At 40.4% G+C, this 18,786-nt stretch overlaps 1 protein-coding gene across 1 annotated transcript; it reads left to right on the forward strand.

Annotated features, from left to right (window-relative positions):
* The first annotated feature begins 1,330 nt into the window (after positions 1-1,330).
* On the forward strand, positions 1,331-18,087 carry LOC111671775 (carnitine O-acetyltransferase-like). Its single transcript, XM_087179983.1, has 14 exons — positions 1,331-1,669; positions 3,892-4,010; positions 4,936-4,989; positions 6,368-6,533; positions 7,407-7,581; positions 8,552-8,727; positions 9,042-9,108; positions 10,647-10,680; positions 11,827-11,946; positions 13,095-13,217; positions 13,818-13,953; positions 14,232-14,294; positions 14,703-14,840; positions 16,877-18,087. The coding sequence occupies exons 1-14, from the start codon at positions 1,406-1,408 to the stop codon at positions 17,093-17,095; spliced, it is 1,854 nt and encodes a 617-aa protein (XP_087036109.1). The 5' UTR covers positions 1,331-1,405; the 3' UTR covers positions 17,096-18,087.
* The last annotated feature ends 699 nt before the right edge of the window (positions 18,088-18,786 follow it).

An 18,786-nucleotide genomic window follows, 5' to 3' on the forward strand; every position in this document is an offset into this window, starting at 1 on the left:
AAAATGGGGTTGGGGGACTTCATCTTTTCCAGATCAATTTTTCCTTTTTTTTAAAATTACTATTCCATTAATAGAAGAGAGACTTTACAGTCACTGTCCTCCCACTCTTTCTCTCCTTCCTGTCGTCTCATGTGTACATACTAATAACTCATCCTTTCCTTTGTCACTTTGTCACAAATTTGACAACAAATAAGTTTTTTTATGCACAGGTGGTGTGTGTGTGTGTGTGTGTGTGTGTGTGTGTGTGTGTGTGTGTGTGTGTGTGTGTGTGGTGGGGGGTGGGGGTACTCGGGGCAAGCCCTGCATGTCTACAGTAAATATAGACATAGTTCACATGATGCTAACTGAAGGTCTCTGAATGAGACAGACTCTGAACACACTCTCATAGTGGATATCAGTGGTAGGCCTCATCCTACAGAGCTGTCTCTAAGTCACAGACTTGAGGCAGGCCTGAGTCCAAGTCCAAGTGTCAGGTCTCGAATCCATATACTTGACACAGAATGGGTTGATTTAAAAGTGAAGATGGTCTTACAGAAAGCTTTAAATATTCCTTTATTGACTCAGAGCATAACATATGGCAGATATCCACTTACCTTATTTCAAACCTGGAACATGACATGAAAATTCCCAGCATTCCTCTGACATCAAGTACAAGTGTTGATGAAAAGTGATGAACATCTATATATATTATAATATATTTGACACATCCTAATACTAGGTGGTAGTTTTTACAATATTTGTGAAAAGACCTGTGTGATTCATTTATTATGTATGCTTTATTCTGTTTGTAAAAGACAAACAGACAAACAAAGTGTTGGTTCGACAAACAATACAAACAAATAAAGTGTGCAAAGACAAATTTACCTAATTAGACCACTAAGTTTGACAGTTTGTGACATCCACACAGTCCAGTACAAAAGGCCTGAACCTGGATCATTTACTCACTAATGTTAGGTAGCCTCTGAACGCTGGAGCAGAGCCGTGTAGACCAACAAGCTTTTCTTTTACACACGGAACTCATCTATTACATTCATCAGACAAACATTTTCTGGCCTCTGTTTATAGAGTTTCTCTGAACATTATGTTGAGGATTTGCAGCAGACGTCTGGTAAGTGACAAACCTTCATTTAATTCTGTTTAAGCTTAGTGACATTACACAAGGTAGATAACATCATATTTGTTTATTCCTGCATTAGCATTTCTTACAATGTATTAATATAATATGTATATATCTTAGACTTTATTAACATTAAGTTTTTATATTATTATATTTGACTTATGCTCAGAAATAAGAGGTCTTAGGTCTTACTCATGCCATGGATCACGTCATCATTTCACAATAACTACTTCTAAGCATTCATGTATTTAAGTACATTCTTGTATCTCTCAGGCAAAGTTGGGCGTGATGAAACCTTGTACCTTGGGGAAGCCAGTAGCAGCGACTCTGGTTGCTGGCAGAAACCTGACTCAGCAGAACATAGTGCCCAGTCTGCCTGTCCCACCTCTGAAGCAGACCTGTGAGCTCTACCTCAGCTTCCTGGAGCCCATCGTGGAGGCGGAGGAGCTGAAGCAAACAGAGATTTTGGTGGAAGAGTTTCTGAAAGCAGGGGGGGTCGGAGAGAGACTGCAGAGAGGCCTGGAGAGGAAAGCAAGCAACACTGAGAACTGGGTGAGCTCAACAACTACACCGACAGTTGTGGACACATTTACTGAAACACTGGTGTAGATGTTCTCCTGAGAGTGACCTCTGACATTTCCGTATCTATTTAGCTCCTGATTTACAAAAGGCGCTGACGGAGAGCTCATACACACAGTTTATCATCTCCTGGTTTAGAAACCAACTTATGCTTTTCTTGACTAAATAATAATGTAATGATTTTGACTTCCGAACATCTGCTTTGACAGTTAGATATCTCCATCTTCAGGACCAATCCTAAAGAAAACAAGCCTCATGTCTGTCCAGACTAATTTAAGACGTAGTGAAGACTGTGAAGGAATCTATTAAAAGATATGAAGTATTTTTGATTTGTGATATAAGGATATCTGACTTGACTTTGTTGAGCTTTGTTGTTCTTGTTCTGCTGTGTGTCTACTCTTCACAGCCTGACAGCCTCACGACAAGGAGGGAGACGCATCATTTTAAAGAACAGCATAAGTAGTTTTTAAAACAGAGATCAATGAAATATATTCTTAACAAAGAGTCACAAAGTTATTGATCATGAAGGTCAGTAAGGTCAGTGTGATGTGTGAGTATGTGTGAGTGTTGTACGATGCATAAAATAAACAAGGAAAAACAAAAAGGCTGTCACATCACCAGACTGTCTGCTGAGAGAGAGAGAGAGAGAGAGAGAGAGAGAGAGAGAGAGAGAGAGAGGAGGGAGCTTTAATGCTTCCTATCTTACCTCCTTTAGCAAAGGTAAGACTTGACCTTCCTTTATGAGAGGAAAGGAGAAATGCTGTCCCACAATTCCGTGCAACAGCAACATTTAAAGTGACGCACCATTGTAGTTTAACCACAGCAGAGCCACATAAATGTAGAAACAGCGGAGCAGCTGTTTTATGTTTGTGACTTGATCCAGAACTGATGGAACTCCTTGTCTGATCCACTGAAGCCCAAATCCTTAAATATAGATTAATTCTCTCTAAATCCAGTCAGGAGTTATGAAGAACAAGCAGATTGAATCTATAGTTAACAATATCATCATCATAACTAAATACTACATAAATGTCATTTCACTAAATCCCATTGTGTAAAGCTTTAAAAATGAATTTTCTCACTCAAAAAATGTATATAGCACTTATGTCAAGAAACTATGTACTTATGTCTGAATATAATTTATTCTAATCTCTTGCTCAGATCCTTGTATCTATTTAATTATTATTATAATGGCTCAACTTTCTCTATTTGTTTTCTTTCTTTCATGTCATCTTATTTCAACATTTCAATCCTGTATGCTTTGTTTTTGTGGTTTGAAGAGGAGGATTTATTGTCCAAGTGTTATAAATAGTTAATAGAAAAATACTTAACTAGAAAAATCATAGTGTTAGTGCAGTAAGATTCTCTTCCTAAGTCCTGATGAATTCTCCTTCACATCTTTCCTTGACATGACGGTTTCCATCGAGTATGAGGAGAAAAGGTTAGAGAGGAGATAGTTTTTACTTTTCAACTGCAGCCCTAGACTTGGTGTCACCAGAAAGCACTGATGCCCATGCTGCTGGTAGCAAGGTGAATTAAACCCTGCCACACAAACAACAGCAGAGGTCGCCACATACTGCAGCAGAGGGAGTTCACTGAGAGAATCAACAGAATCAAACTGTAAGCGATTCTTATATGACAGAGGATGATGCTTCACATAATGGAGCCTACAAATTCTAAAACATGGACGTTCACACAAATCTCCACGGTGACCACATCAGTGACCAATGGCCTCCCTTATTGAATAAAGGCCAGAACATTATGATGTCAAAGTGAAGTTGACCTTTGACCTTTTGGGTATAAAACATCATCACCGCATCATTTTATTGTGTGAGATATTTTTGTTCAATTGTATCATAATTACTGAATGAATTCTTGAGTCACGCCTAAAACAGGTCTCATGAAATCACAGCGACCTTTGACCTTTGACCAACAAAATTATAATCAGTTCCTTGACTACATTACACTCAGGAGAGTAGGCAACAACTTCTCCAACCTGAACAACCACACAGGTCATTTTCTTTCAACCCTGTGATACGACCCATTGGAGTGTCTCCTGAAAGGGTGTTACTGCTGTTGGATGGAGGAAAACTCCAATGAAGCAGCTTCTTCAGTGTCTCTGTCACTCCTGTCCTTCATCTGTCTATGTTTCTGTCTGAGTCTCTGTGTCACTGAGTGCTTGTACCTGTTTGTAGTTAACAGATGACTATGTGAAGTTTGAGTATCTGGACAGACGGAAGCCTGTGGTGGTTTATTCAAACCACGGGATGGTCCTTCCCCACATGAACTTCAGGAATAAACAGGAACAAATAAGGTACACACACACACAGGCACACACACACACACACACACACACACACACACACACACACACACACACACATACACCAGAACCAGATAATGACAAAGACAAAGACACAGGCTGTCCATGTAGTGGTCCCTAGAGAAGTTAAGACTAATGAGGGAATCTTACATCCTCATCTCGACTACCTCAATGAGTGTATTTTTCCACTTAGGAATAATTCTCCTGGAGAACACTGGCAGTCAGCTTTTGTGCTGTGTTTGCTGGAGAACAGGAAAGAGGTTGCTCGATGGTGAATTTGACTGTGGTTGAAGTGTCCAACTCAGTGAACCGGTGCCAGACTGTCAATAACCAGAATCCCCCCCCCCCTGTATGACAACGGGGGCTGGACCCAAGTCCATAAAGACAATCAGACCCCAGTCTGTTTTCTCTTGGTCAGTGTTTCCAGGTGAACACCTTGGCACTTTGTCACCTCCCTGATCCACTACAGTCCAGTGGCCCTATTTCTCCACTGCAGTGCTAAACCTTGGACACCTGGACCGGTTCACCTGGACCGGTTCACCTGTACAGAGGACACCTGTTTGAGTGTTTCAGTATCTTTTTGACCTGTAGTTAAAACTGTGACATTATCATCATCATGCTGACAAACTAACTGACTCTACAAAAAAGATGAACCCTGTTAGACCCTGTCTGATTGGTTCCAGAGACAAATGGAGCACATAGCATCTCTGACACCTCTCTGAACAGGGACTGGTACACGAGATCAGAGCCCCCTGTAGCCCTGGAGGTCACTGCCTAAAGGCAGAAAAATAAACCTATGATGTCATCAAGTTCATCATGGATCAGGCTTGAGTCTTCAGATTGTGGGTGACTGACCTCTGACAGTCAGGACATAATTCCTGTTTAACACCATACTAACCTTGTTTTCTCTGTGTAGGTTTGCTGCTGAAGTAACATCAGGTTGTCTGAATGTAAAGACAATGGTTGACAAGTGAGTACTGATCTTAAAATGTTCTCCTTTCTCCACTTTGATTAATTTCTGTCCTCAATGATGTTTATAGGATTTGATTTTTAATTCTAAACAAAAAAACCAAATCATGTGGTCTATTCTAACCATCTAATTAAAAAAAAATGGTCCAATTTTGGGTTTTGCAAATTCATTTTTTTATTTCTCATTTGGCAGAGATAGCAGATAGGTGGACAGACAGGAAGAGGAAATGAAGTCCCAATAAAGTCAAAATAAAAGCCAAGAGGACATAAAAGTGTAACATTAAGCAAGCACATGATCTGTACCAGGGTTATAAGATATATAGATGAATGAATGAATGAATGAATGAATACAAAGGCTACATAATGAAAAAATCTTTTAGGAAAAGTTCCTGATGGCTGAGTCTGACTGCTGCTCAGGGGACCCCTGCTGGTCGCGTCGTAATACAGCCCATCACACAGTTTTTGGATAAAAGAAATTTCAGATCTGAATTAAAAGAACAAAATAATAATAGCTATCTAATTATGTAGCCTATGTATGCATTTATTTATTCATACATTCATAAATTCATTCATTCATTCATCTATCTTCTCACAAAAATAAAAAAAAATGAATTAGCAAAAATCAAAATTGGAGCACTTATTTATTTTGGTTGTCTGGCTTTTTGTTTGGAAATAAAAACAAATAGACCACGTGATTTCACTTTTTGGTTAAAATTAAAAATCAAATAAAACCGTATGAATTCGGTTTTTATTTTCAAACAAAATAATGATAAAAGGAATTGACAAAAACCAAAAACTGACCAGTTTGATTGGTTTTACGTATTTTGATTCTGACACCAAAAAACGTTTTTTAATTTTGGTTTTATATCAAATAACAATTTCATGTTTTTTTTTTTCATTTTTGAATTACAAATGAATTGCAGATTATCCGATGATACCCAGATCAAAAATGGAATCTTTTAATTTGTTTGACTGAAAGCCAGAGATACAAATCCATTCTCTGAATAATTTGAATTGATGTTTGAGGAACTTCGGAGAAGCTCAGATTTGCTTTCTGTCTTTATAAGAAGGGTCAGGTTTCATCCCATCAGCTCAAGTATTTGAACTTTACACCTAAATCTAAACACAAAACTATGCAACATGAGAAAGAAAAGATGTGACTGTTGACTGGGGACTGTTTCTTAAAGGCAAATTGTTCTTATAAACGCTATCATGTGTGAGCACATACTGCTGAATGTGATGACCTTCTAACGGCTGTAGACCTTCTTCATTATTTTATTACGTAGACAAAGTTGAGTCAGTGATTTGAGTGAATGAGGCAGCTTCAGGGACATCCGTTGTAAATTATATTGATTGGCTGATGATTGTGTGTTTTGCAGTGACACATTACCAGTGGAGTACATGGGAGGGAAGCCACTGTGTATGAAGCAGTACGACCGGGTGTTGTCATCCTGCCGTATCCCCGGTCCAAAGACGGACACTCTGGTGTTCCACGCCAAGACCTCCAACGCCCCCAAACACATCAGTGTGGTACACAACTGCCAGGTGAGGAACACCGCATCACCCAGCTCATCTGGGACTATTAAACTTCTAAGACTTATATCTTGGAACTATCTTCAGAGTCAACTTCACCAATGGTGAACCATCACCTCCCTATGGCAAGCCGTTTTAACATTTAATGGCTAAATTTGACTATCCAGAATCAACACTACAGATAACACAATTTTTACTAGTCGTAATTACATTTTGACCAGTCAAAATGACAGTTAGAGAAATCTGTAAATCAGTTGTGTCTTGTCAAAATTGAATTACAGATAGCTGCAATGACGTCATTGAAAACGACATTCAACTCGTGACACATCTATAATGACAATTAGATATATATCTGTAATTCAATTTTAACTAGGCAAAAAGTTAACGATATTGCAAAAGTCATTTTGACTCCTCAGAATTGTTGTGCATGATGTTGCTCATGCAAGGCTTCCCATTGGATACTGGCCTAAATGAACTTGAGCAAGAGAGAGGAGGCTTTCCATTGGATATTCGCCCAGCAAAGAAATCATTTGAACAGTGTTAGCTGCTGTGGATAAGATAATTAGAAAATGCCATGAAATAGAAAGAGCTCATAATCAAGGAATTTGTAGGGAAGGAGAGCTTTGTTCTCTTGAGGGTTGTTCCAGAAATCGATGTCGTATTGAACATTTATTGTATCCAGACACACGATTGCATAATCACAGATAACTAACTAAAACAACATTTCAGGCTCAAGATTTTTTTTTACTTTAAGCCCTGTATTCCTAATAGGACTCTGTATATTGTATATAGTACTTTTTCTGACACCCTGGGGTCTTAGGTGACATCTTTTGCTGAGTCTGTAATCCAGTCTTTCTGTCTTGTGTGTCCTCCCCTTGGATTCAGTTTTTTGTGCTGGACGTGTACAATAGTGATGGGACTCTGCTAACAGTGGATCAGCTCTATGTTCAGCTGGAGAGGATCTGTAAGGCCTCACCACAGACCACCACAGAGCCTGTCGGCATTCTCACCACCCAGAACCGAGACGTCTGGAGCAGAACCTACAGCAGCCTCATCCAGGGTGAGCACTCCTAAAGAACCACCTGATACCTCATGATAATATGTGGAATAAACTTCTTCAGCAGTAAGAGAAGTGGTCATGTGACAGAAAGGGTAAACTGGTCTGCATGTCTTTGTGTGGCTTACTTGATATAAGATTGGTATGATCCTTTTTGTGTAATATTCCTTTAAAGTCTCACTGAACACATCAGTTCTGTAAATCACATGATCTCCTTTGAGAAAATCATGCGACATTAATTCAACACAATATCCTTAGGTATGATATAAAGGACCTGTTTCCAAACAGCCAATAAAATCTTTGCATGGAGCAGTCACATGATTGTTCATTCGCAGGAAGATAGTCAGCAGCTGAACACCAGCCAAAAAGTGTGAATGACAACCCACCTTATCTTTCCTGATAATGTCCCTGATCACATCTTGTCCTGCTGCTCAGCTTGTTAAACAAGTCATCAAAACATTCAACGGGAAAAAAGTCACCTGCTATTGTCAGTTTGCCATTAGGTCCTTTAAAAAGCTTCATACCTTAAATAAGATGTTGAAATGGTCCTAACAACACAGTGCTCCATCTGCTGTCAACACAGACATGCCACAGCAGGCTGAAACAAAAAGACATGCACCAGGAAAGAGAGAATCGTGTTTTTCATGTTTCACATTGTGTATCTGGGTATGATCCCAACATGATCTAAAAGCCATGTGAATTAGTTGGCTTTTAACACAAATAAATAACATAGGAAGTATAGAAAATCTATGTCAGATGTAAAGTTTGTTGTGTACATTTGTAAAATTATTGTCGAAACACACAAAAATTCACATTCATTAAGTTGTTTTGAAGACGATTCTAAATAACGTGAATAACATGCAAGGTTTTCCCCTGATAGATTGAGTAAAAGTAGAAACCGAAGATATTGAGGACTGTTTTAGTCTGATGACATAATAACATGATGTTTGCTCTGTGTCCTTCATGTGTCCAGATGAGACCAACAAAGAATCACTGTCAGCTATCGAGAGGAGCATCTTTACTGTGTGTTTGGACAGAGCAACCCCCCAAGAGCCTGATGAGATGCGTAGCAGTGCTATTCTGCAGATACTGCATGGAGGAGGCAGCCAGTGTAACAGTGGAAACCGATGGTTTGATAAGGGGTTGCAGGTGATTTAACACATTCAAATGATGACACTGTTTTTCCCCCATGCTGAGGACCAATATCACTTATCAGGGAAACACACTGCAGCTGTGATGAGAAACAACGACAGTCTGACAGTCTGAAACAAGGTGACACTAGACTGAAACCAGCTGATATCAGACTGAAACCATGACACTGGACTGAAACCAGCTGATATCAGACTGAAACCATGACACTAGGCTGGAACCAGCTGATATGTAGCTACATGTACAGTAACAGACTGGTGGGGAGTTGGGCTGTAAAGCTTATGCTTGGTTTGTGTGTCTTTTCTCTTTGTCAGTTCGTTATTGGAGAAGATGGTACGTGTGGTGCGAACGGCTCACACTCTGCTGCTGATGGTACAGCCTGTATGGGGTTAGCTGACCATACTGTAGCATTCATGTAAGTAGACCAACAGTAAATTAACTTTTGTAGATGTGGGTATGCTGTGCATCTCTGCCAGTGCAGAGCTGTGGTTTCAATGCAGTCCTGTGTGTTAGATGCAGTCTAAATTTTATCCACTGACGTCTTTAAAAGTTGCACTTATGCGAGTCAAAGCAAAGTGACGAGGAAGTTTTGGATGAGGCACCACTGTCTACAAATTGATCACCTGAGATGATATTTTTGCTGCACCTGTAGCTGCTTCTCTGTCCTGTCAGAATGTTGTGGAGAGGATGGTTGGGATTGTCCAAGATGGCCTCCATCTTACATTGTATGCGTCTCTCCACAACAGTCCTGAGTGAGTCCAGACTCCTGCCAAGCACAGACCCAGCCTTTTTGACCAGCTTTTCCAGTTTCTTTGTGTTCATGTCAGACATGCTGCTGCCCCAGCAGACTGCAGCATAAAAGAGTACGCTGACCATCACTGACTGATAAAACATGTGTAGCATTACACTGCAGACGTCAAAGGACCTGAGCCTCCTGAGGAAAGATAGATGGCATCCGTGTTCAGGGACCAGTCCAGTTTACTGTCCAGGTGCACACCTAGGTATTTATAAGTGTGCACTACCTCAATGTCCTTCCCTCGAATGTTGACTGGCTGAAAGGTGGGCCTAGACTTCCGAGAGTACACGACCATGTCCTTGGTCTTGGAGGTGTTCAGAGGGAGGCAGTTCTTGTCGCTCCATTCATTGAAGGCCATCGTCAGATCCCTGTACTCCTCTTCCTGCCCATTCCTGATATGCGCCACAATAGCTGTGTCATCCGAGTATTTCAGGATGTAGCAGGACTCAGAGTTGTATTGAAAGTTGGCCGTATACAGGGTGAACAGGATCGGAGCCAGAACAGTCCCCTGTGGAGCCCCAGTGCTGCTCATCACTGTCGCTGAGACACAGTTACCCAGCCTGACGTACTGTAGTCATCTTGTCAGGTAATCCACAATCCAGGACATGAAGCAGGGATCCACCCCCATCCCTTCCAGCTTGTCTTTAAGACTGGGGGGTTGGATGGTGTTAAATGCACTTGAGAAATCAAAGAACATAATCCTCATGTAACCACCTGGCTCATCCAAGTAAGAATGGGCCCGGTTGAGCATGTAAAGGACAGCATCATCCACATCCATCCTGTGGTCTCAGAAGGTGGAGAAGCAGCTGCTCCAGGGTCTTCATGATGTGTGATGTGAGGGCCACTGGTCTGTAGTCATTTATCTCAGCCAGTCGTCCTAGTTTAGGTACCAAAACAAGACATGATGTTTTCCACAGGACCGGGACCCTCCCTGTTTATAGACTTAAGTTAAATATCCTCAGAGGCTCAGCCAGCTGGGCTGCACAGTCCTTTAACAGCCTCGGAGACACACAATCCGGCCCTGTTTTTACAGAATGTAGCCTCTTGAGCTCCGCCCTCACCTCCTCGGCTGTAAAGGTCAGGAGACTTGACCGGAGTGTGGAGGGAGTTGCAGCTGCAGCAGTGGGAGAGAGAACAGGTGAGGCTGTGTCACACCTGTTGTAGAACAGGTTGAACTCATTGGCCTTGTCCACATCACCTGATGTTGCCTGGCTCTTCTTCTCTTTATAGCCAGTGATGGTCCTCGTCCCCTTCCACACCTCTCTGGTGTTGTTGTGCTGCAGCTTCATCTCTACTTTCTTTTTGTAGTCCTCCTTCGTCTGCTTTAATCTCCTCTTCAGCTCATGTTGCAAACACCTGAGCTTCTCCCTGTCTCCATCCCTGAAGGCCTCCTTTTTCTGGCTGAGGAGGGTCTTGATGTTACTGGTGATCCAGGGTTTGTTGTTTGGAAAGCAGTGTACAGTCTTTGCTGGTATTACAGTGTCATTACAGATGTTAATGTAGTCCGTGGTACATTCAACCATTCTATCAATGTCAGGGTCCTTGCTTTTATCATTTTCCTGTGACTCCAACAGGATATTCCAATCTGTTCACTCAAAACAGTCTTTTAGAGACTCACTGGTCTCCGAGATCCAGTTCCTGAATGAGCGGGTTGTTGCAGCCTGCCTCAGTACACAGAGCTTGTAGGAAGGCTGAAGAAAAAACAGATTATGATCTGATCTGCCAAGTGGTGGTAGAGCTGAAGCAGTGTAGGCCTCCTTGACATTTGCATGCAACAAATCCAGTGTCTTATTTTCCCTTGTGGGACAGTCATCACACTGAGAGAAGCCAGTCAGGTGAGAGGTGATATCCCCTGATATTGCAATGAATGCATCAGGGTGCTGGGTATGTACTTTTGCAACAGTCTCGTGAATGACGTCACATGCCACTGCAGGCTCTGCTCGTGGTTTAATGGCGACGATGTGAGAGAACTCCCTCAGTACATAGTACGGTCCAAGACCAAATGCCAACGGTTCAGTATCCCAACAGCAGATCTTCTCTTTCTATTGTTCACAAGAAGAACCAGTCCTCCACCTTTATTCTTCCCACTTGCTCTGGCGTCAAGGCATCAACATTGTCCCAAACTATTCTACAGGATCACTGATGGGTCAGGGTCAAGGTCATTTCATGTGCTCCAAGTATCTTAGCTGTGTGCACATTTTTATATATTTTTATGAAGCACAGTAAATGGTGAATTTGGTTCTTCACCAAATTAGAGTTTGTTTTGTCTCACGTCTCATTTGTTTTCTATCGTGTGGAAACAGGATGAAGCCAAAGATGACTCAGTCTCGCACGGAGCCTCTGCCCCTGCCCAAGAAACTACAATTCAAAATCACACCTGAGATCAAAAAGGACATTGAGGAGGCCAAGCAGCACATTGACAGGTGGGGATAGCTTTAAGTTACATAGAAACATAGAAACCCAGGGGAAAACCAGTCATTTCCATGTGTTGCTGTGTGAACACTTGCTGAAGGTTGGGTCAGATCTGTGAGTGGAGTTAAACTACATGCCTGTCCACCACCCCACCTCAACACTCTTACGCTCTGAACTTTTGGTTTTGGATGTTAATGATCAGGTGTGTATTCATCCTATGTGGATGTAATTTGTATGAATACTAATGTCATGGTTGGTGACAGAGGTCAACGTTCAGCTTTACCAAAGAAAAAAATCTCAAACATAATCAATAAATGGAGCAGAGCACACAACACCTTGGAAAAACTTTTGATGTGCAGGATCAAGGCCCAGAGGGAAACCTAGTGTAAGACATGTTTTTGGATGTCTTAACTATTGCCTTACATATTGCTTAATTAAACTATCGAAGGGCTGTGGGTAAAGCAAGAGCACAGGGACAACTTCTCTGTACAGGTCAATCCATCTTTATTATTTCCCGGAGAGCCCCATCTAGGAAGACCGAACACTGACTACCAAAGTGACATCTCACCTCTTACATATCACTCCGCCACTCCTAATCATAACTCACATTACCTGCCACTAAAGTGCGCCATATTATATAGTTCCAGATTAAACTTAAACAGCAGAATACAATATTTATAAATGTAGTTACAAATAATTAAACTATGTGGACTCAAAATAATGTACAATGCAAAATAAGGCAATCTGTTGAATATGTCCTCACAAGAATAAATCTCATCTTACACTAGTGTCACAACAGAGCATGCTCATAGGAATGTCAGCCATGGTAAATTAATTGAGTGTGTATAATTTATTAGTACTAGTCGGTAGTCTGCATAGAAGCTGGAGGGTATGTTCACTATGATGTGCTGCTGGAGTTGGGAATGCTGTGATGTCTCAGAGAGATTTATAAGCAGTCTGACACTGAGCCTGTTGCTCTGCAGCGTCAGCATTCAAACAGCTGTCAGACAACACAGTACAACAAACTATTAACAATAATAATAATCACTTCTACACTACAAACAAATTCTAAATATGTTCTGACTATTGTTCATTTTAATTTGCCTGTGCATACATATAGACACAGAGATATGTTAATAAACTTTTCCCTCCTCCACAGAATGGCCCGAGACCTGAATCTGAGGGTTACAGTGTTTGAGCACTTTGGGAAAAATTACTTGAAGGCCCACAAGATGAGCCCAGATGCTTTTGTACAGATGGCTTTACAGCTAGCCTACTACAGGTGAGTGTGGAGATGGACTGTTTATGTTATATATACCAACGGTAACTGAAGACCTTGATCCTCCAGTCAGGCTGCGTCCATGACTTGAGCTGAAACTGAAGTTTTCAGGTTATACTTACAATCAGGAAACAGAGTGCTATGGTCACAGGCAGTACATTCTCTCATCAGCCAGAAACTGGAGTAATCAATAATCAACAATCAGACTGGACACTTAGTGAACTAGAATAACCTCCTTGTGGTTGTATCTCTCCTCCGCTCAGACTAGTTTCAGGTTACAGATTACAGATTCAGGTTTCAGAGTCATATGAAAAATTTACCATTTTTGTGAAATTTTGTCATAGTCTTGAGTCTTGAGTGATAGCTAAAAAGGTAACACTGACCTTGACCTTTGCTCTTTGACCACCAAAATCGAATCATTTGTCCTTGACTGAGAGTGAATGTTTGTTGCCAAATTTGAAGTTTTGAAGTTCCATCAAGGCGTTACTGAGATTGGGAGAATGAATGGGACATGTCACTGGAGCAGAGGCATAAAAATGAATGTGGTTGCAGAGCGACAGTATAAGTCTGTGTGTTATAAATATTTCTCCTGTGTGTTGTCAGGATGTACCAGCAGTGCTGTTCGACGTTTGAACCCGCTTCCCTGCGTATGTTCAAACTGGGCCGTGTAGCTGGGATCCATTCAACCTCGAAAGCATCCGCCACCTTTGTCAAGGCCTTTGATGACCCCAACATAAAGGTGTGATGATGATGATGATGATGATGATTCACCTGTCATGTAATGTACCTCTGTTTAACCAGCTTGCTTCCAACAGTTGAGATGTTTTATGAATAGAGTAATTTCTAGTTCCTAAACCATGGTGATATTTTACTCACAGCTGCCTCAGCTCAGTGTTTGGCACAAATAATCATACATTTTTGTTTTGGATTGGTTTGAGATAGCAGGCTGATCAGAGGTATTGATTAGGCTGGTTTACATCACACTGCTGCTAACATTCTTGTCTCCCTGTTCCACAGAACTCAGTGAAGGTGGATTTATTGGACAAAGCTATAAAAGCTCACAAGTGGTACACTCACATGGTGAGTATCATTCACAGCACCATTCCACACTTTACTTCAGTTTAGATACAGTTTGTTGTCTTGGGAAAGATACCTCGTTATAAACATTTATATCATCCCATCTTACATACATGAGATTCTCTATCCTGATCACTGTCCTCCTCTGAAGCTTGTTTTAGCTTTACATATTAGACACTTGATTGTTACTGTCCAGTTGAAAAGACTGACAAGAAGTTCAAGTAAATACACATGCAGGTTCCCATTTGGCTTGTTCTTGTGCACAAAGAGGCAAATGTATGTGAAACATGGATTCAAACATTGCAGGTTTCAGACATTGATGGGGAAGGAAATGCATTTCATACATTTGATAGAGCTCAAGGACACACAAACTGATATAAAATTTACCTGGAATGTTTTCCATCCTAACAGGCAGTCAATGGTCAGGCAATAGAAGGACACCTATTGGGTTTGAGGATGCAGACTGGGGAGGAAAACATCTCCATGCCTGAACTCTTCACAGACAGCTCCTTCACCAAAGCCTTTAACTATCAAATCTCTACAAGTCAGGTAAGTGACAGAAAATAATGATACCACTATACCACTACTATACCACCATACTAAAGACAGCCTATCCCATTCATTTATATTTTGCACAAAGGGGAAATATTGTCTTATTTATCATTATTAATGTGTTAATATGCATAAGAGCAGTGTACCTCTGCAACACAGTATAGCATGTGTGGCAGTAGAATGACACTATGAGGTGCACACAGCTTTGCACTGGTAAATTGTGGCTCTGTGCTTTTGCATCACCACTATATGAAGAAAATAATAATAATAAAAAAAAATACGGATTGTAAAAAGAATTTATAGATGAACAATTAATCCATCAATACTTCAGATTTAAAAATCGACTTACAAAAACAGCATAAAACTCTCAGTAATAAAACATTTGTGGATATGTTTATTAATTTATTATAAATAGTAGCTTTTCCTTTTCCTATGAGCTAATCAATTAGTTTAGTCGTTTAGTCTCTCCATTTAGCCTTTCTGTGACACTCTGGGCCTTCAGTGCTGGTAAAACCCGGTTAAACAATCCAGATTGGTCATGGGACGTAACAAGCTCTCTGATTGGTTGGAGAGCTAACAAGTCATATTATATCCAGGTATCCCTGGTCCTCCAAAGAACTCCTTGAGGGGACCCGACTAGGGCAGAACGATTTGAGAAAATAATCGAATTGCAATTTTTCTTTACCAATATTGCGATTTAATATGCGATTATTTTTTAAGTTCCTTATCTTTTGTATTATTCAACAAACACAAGCAATAAATCATTCTATATTATGACACAGATTAGATAGATTAAACATAAGCTGTTCTTTCCTGTAGGCCAGGCCTATATCATGATGAAATTAGATGATGCATGAATTGATATGTATGACATATTTTTATTTAACTACTTCAATCACAGTAGTATATTGATCGATGTGTTTAACTTACAGCCTTGTAAGCATGTTAAATTGTCATATGGAGTTATGCTTTCAAACATTTCGGTCAGTGATCCTTGTTGGGTGGTATTTGGCTTATTTGACACACTGGTGGTCAGCATTTTAGCCATGTAACTATGGTACATGACTTTGTTGTGCTGATACAGGTTAGTAGTGTTGCTACGTGACGTAGCACTGGTAGCAAGGCAGGTTTCTGCATAATACCTGACGCTGAGCAGCATCTTCTTTTTTAAAGCCGAATAGTTCCACAGAACCGACATACTGCTCTTCTTAGACACTAAAGTTTCTGCGGAGCCTGAGGCCATTGTACAACAGCTCAAAGTGTAGCGTGCCAAGTTGTTGCTCCCTGTTTTAGCCGACTGCTCTACTCTCGCTTGCATGTCATATTATTGCAAAAGCAATTAATCGTTCAGCTCTAGCTCCGACCTTTGTTTTATGTTGCTGTTTCTTGTTTTTTAATTTAGGTGTTTCAACTCAATTTTTTTAAACCGCTGAATGACAAGATTTTTTTAAATACTTAATTTTATAATTAATTTACTTTGACATTAATGAGTTAGTTATATTATTTCCAAAATACATTTGACATAGATCTGAGTCTGTGATTGAATTATCCGTTGAGTTTCCTCATACATGTGCAACCTGTAGCATGTATATGGAATATGTTACGCCTGTTTCACTGAAGCCTTGGTTCTCTGAGTGCAGACACATCTCTCCAGCTTTTAGGACACTTGAAGACATGCTCAGTTGATGAACTGGAGAGGAAGTCCTTACTCAGAGAAGCAAGGTTACTATGTGGACTAGGTGATCTCTCTCTGTCAGTATAACATCAAACCAACATGACATAGTTTATGTCCAAACAATGATACTAAAGTTTAATTATGTGACAAGATGAAGTCATATTTTGTTATAACAAGAAATTATAAGGAAAATATCACAATGACATTAACTGTATGTTGTTCAAACATGAGAAGGATTTCATTTACACCACACACTTTTTCACTTTATAAGAAGTTCACTCCACATCACAAAAACACATTAGAGATGTGTGCTATATGAATAACTAACCACTGCATTCTCACCTCTGTTCCTGATCAGGTAATATCAAAGTCCAGCAGTCTACCATGTGTTGGCCCTGAAACCCCCGACATATACGATGTGTGCTACAGTGTTCTGAGCGATCGCATCAGCTTAATAGTGTCCCGCTTTGAACCTCCCAACACCTGCAAAGTAAAAAATGCAGAATGTCTCATAGAAGCCATGGTGGATGCACTGTTGGACATGAGGACAATGCTGGAACTCCAAGAGGCAGTCTGACACTAAAACAGACTTAAAGCACTAGTTTGACAAATTTCATTATTCATCTTCTTGCCAAGGGACAGCTGAAAAGATCTATACCATTCTCATGTATGTCACTTAAATGTAAAGCTACATCCAGCAGCATGTTAGCTGAGGAGAGGAGTTTACTGTTTTATCTAACACACAATTAAACCTAAAATCATAATTGATCTGTTTCCGCCTGTTTCCATCTGTCATGGTAAACTAAACTAAACTGGATTTAGTCTTAGATTTATCAGATGGATATGAGAAATGGTATCAATCATCTCAACTACTGTCATCAAGAAAGAATCTACTGTAAGTGTTAATGTGCCAAACAAAGTTTTTTAGTTCTCTTCCAACCATATACAGCTAAGACCATCACAGTTTTTGTACATACTCAACTTGCTGCTTCTTTTTACTCTCTTAACCTCCTTCATAGCATTTTAATTTATGTGAAATAAGAAACATTTGTTGTGTCAGTATGTGTTCATATTCATGTTGTGTAGCTCAGGTTGTGCTCAGAGAGAGAGTCACAGGAGTAACAACGTCAAAACCAAAATATGTAAGGGCGCCTCGGTGGCTCACCTGATAGAGCGCTTTCCATTAGGACTCAGTCTTCACCAGCGCCCAAACCCGACCCTCAACCCTTTGCTGCATGTCATCCCCTCTCTCACTCACCCCCAACCTTCCTGTCTGTCTCTCACTAATAAAGGCATAAAAAGCCCCAAAAAATAACTTTAAAAAAAAAAGAAGAGAAAATTCAAATGTGAGTTGTCGTTGTGATAAAGGGTTAACATTTCGAGTGCTAGCTGAACTAATAACTGGATGTTGTTATAATAGATATGAGTTATGTAAATGACAAAAATACCACCGTATGGAGAAAACATGATTAGACACAGGTAAATGATATTGACTATAATTTATTTAAATTTTGTAAGGAAAAAACTGTACACAAGATATGAAAAATATAATAAAAACATATCATTACATCTACTGAGCCCTTTCTTGTGTCCAAGATACTTAAAGGTCCTGTAAATGAAACTTAAAACAGTAATACAGCAGCAAACTACTTTCTATTTAAAGATATACAGGAGTAATGGCGTCCTGAGCAAAGAATGAAGCCACACCCCCTCTGTGTGTGATGTAATTTGAGCTTCTCTGTTGGTCTCAGATGCTGGTGGTCTGGTGCAACATCTCGCGGCAGTGATGATCATTATAGAACCTTTAAGAACCTTCAGAACCTTGTTCTTAATTTAATTTCAGGACCAACGTTACACATTTAGCATCCCTACACTAATGTCAGAAAGACTGTTACAAGATGAGCAGCAGTCTGGGTCTGGGGTACTGGTCCAAAGACTTGTTCAGTGTTAGTTGGGGTTATCAGGGTTAGGGGGTTGAGCATGAGAAGAATAGCCTGGGTCATGGGGCTGGGGACCATTTGACCAAGTGGAAGGGATGGAACAGCACCCCAATGATGGGAACCTGGTTTAAAATGCCCCATGCGTGATTTCATAAATCCAGTTTTCAACAAAATGGGCCTCCAGAGATTTGCCCTGACAAGTCTCCATATATTGGCCTGTTAGTAAAGATGTGGTTTTCAAAACCAGACTATTACCATGTAGCGTACATACATGGCCTGGCATCAGTCACAAGCCATTAAGGAAGTTCATTATAAGGACATGCAGAGT

This window comes from Seriola lalandi, unplaced genomic scaffold (genome assembly GCF_002814215.2).
Source record: "Seriola lalandi dorsalis isolate HSWRI2012SDOR001 ecotype SW California unplaced genomic scaffold, Sedor1 jcf7180002054885, whole genome shotgun sequence".
Classification (NCBI taxonomy): Eukaryota; Metazoa; Chordata; class Actinopteri; order Carangiformes; family Carangidae; genus Seriola; species Seriola lalandi.

What these genes read in the sequence shown, in the direction of transcription:
- LOC111671775 (XM_087179983.1), top strand. Translation starts at nt 1,406, where the DNA reads ATGAAACCTTGTACCTTGGGGAAGCCAGTAGCAGCGACTCTGGTTGCT. An exon ending in GTGTGGTACACAACTGCCAG is followed by an intron (nt 6,534 to 7,406) that starts GTGAGGAACACC and finishes CCTTGGATTCAG; the next exon opens with TTTTTTGTGCTGGACGTGTA. An exon ending in CTACAGCAGCCTCATCCAGG is followed by an intron (nt 7,582 to 8,551) that starts GTGAGCACTCCT and finishes TCATGTGTCCAG; the next exon opens with ATGAGACCAACAAAGAATCA.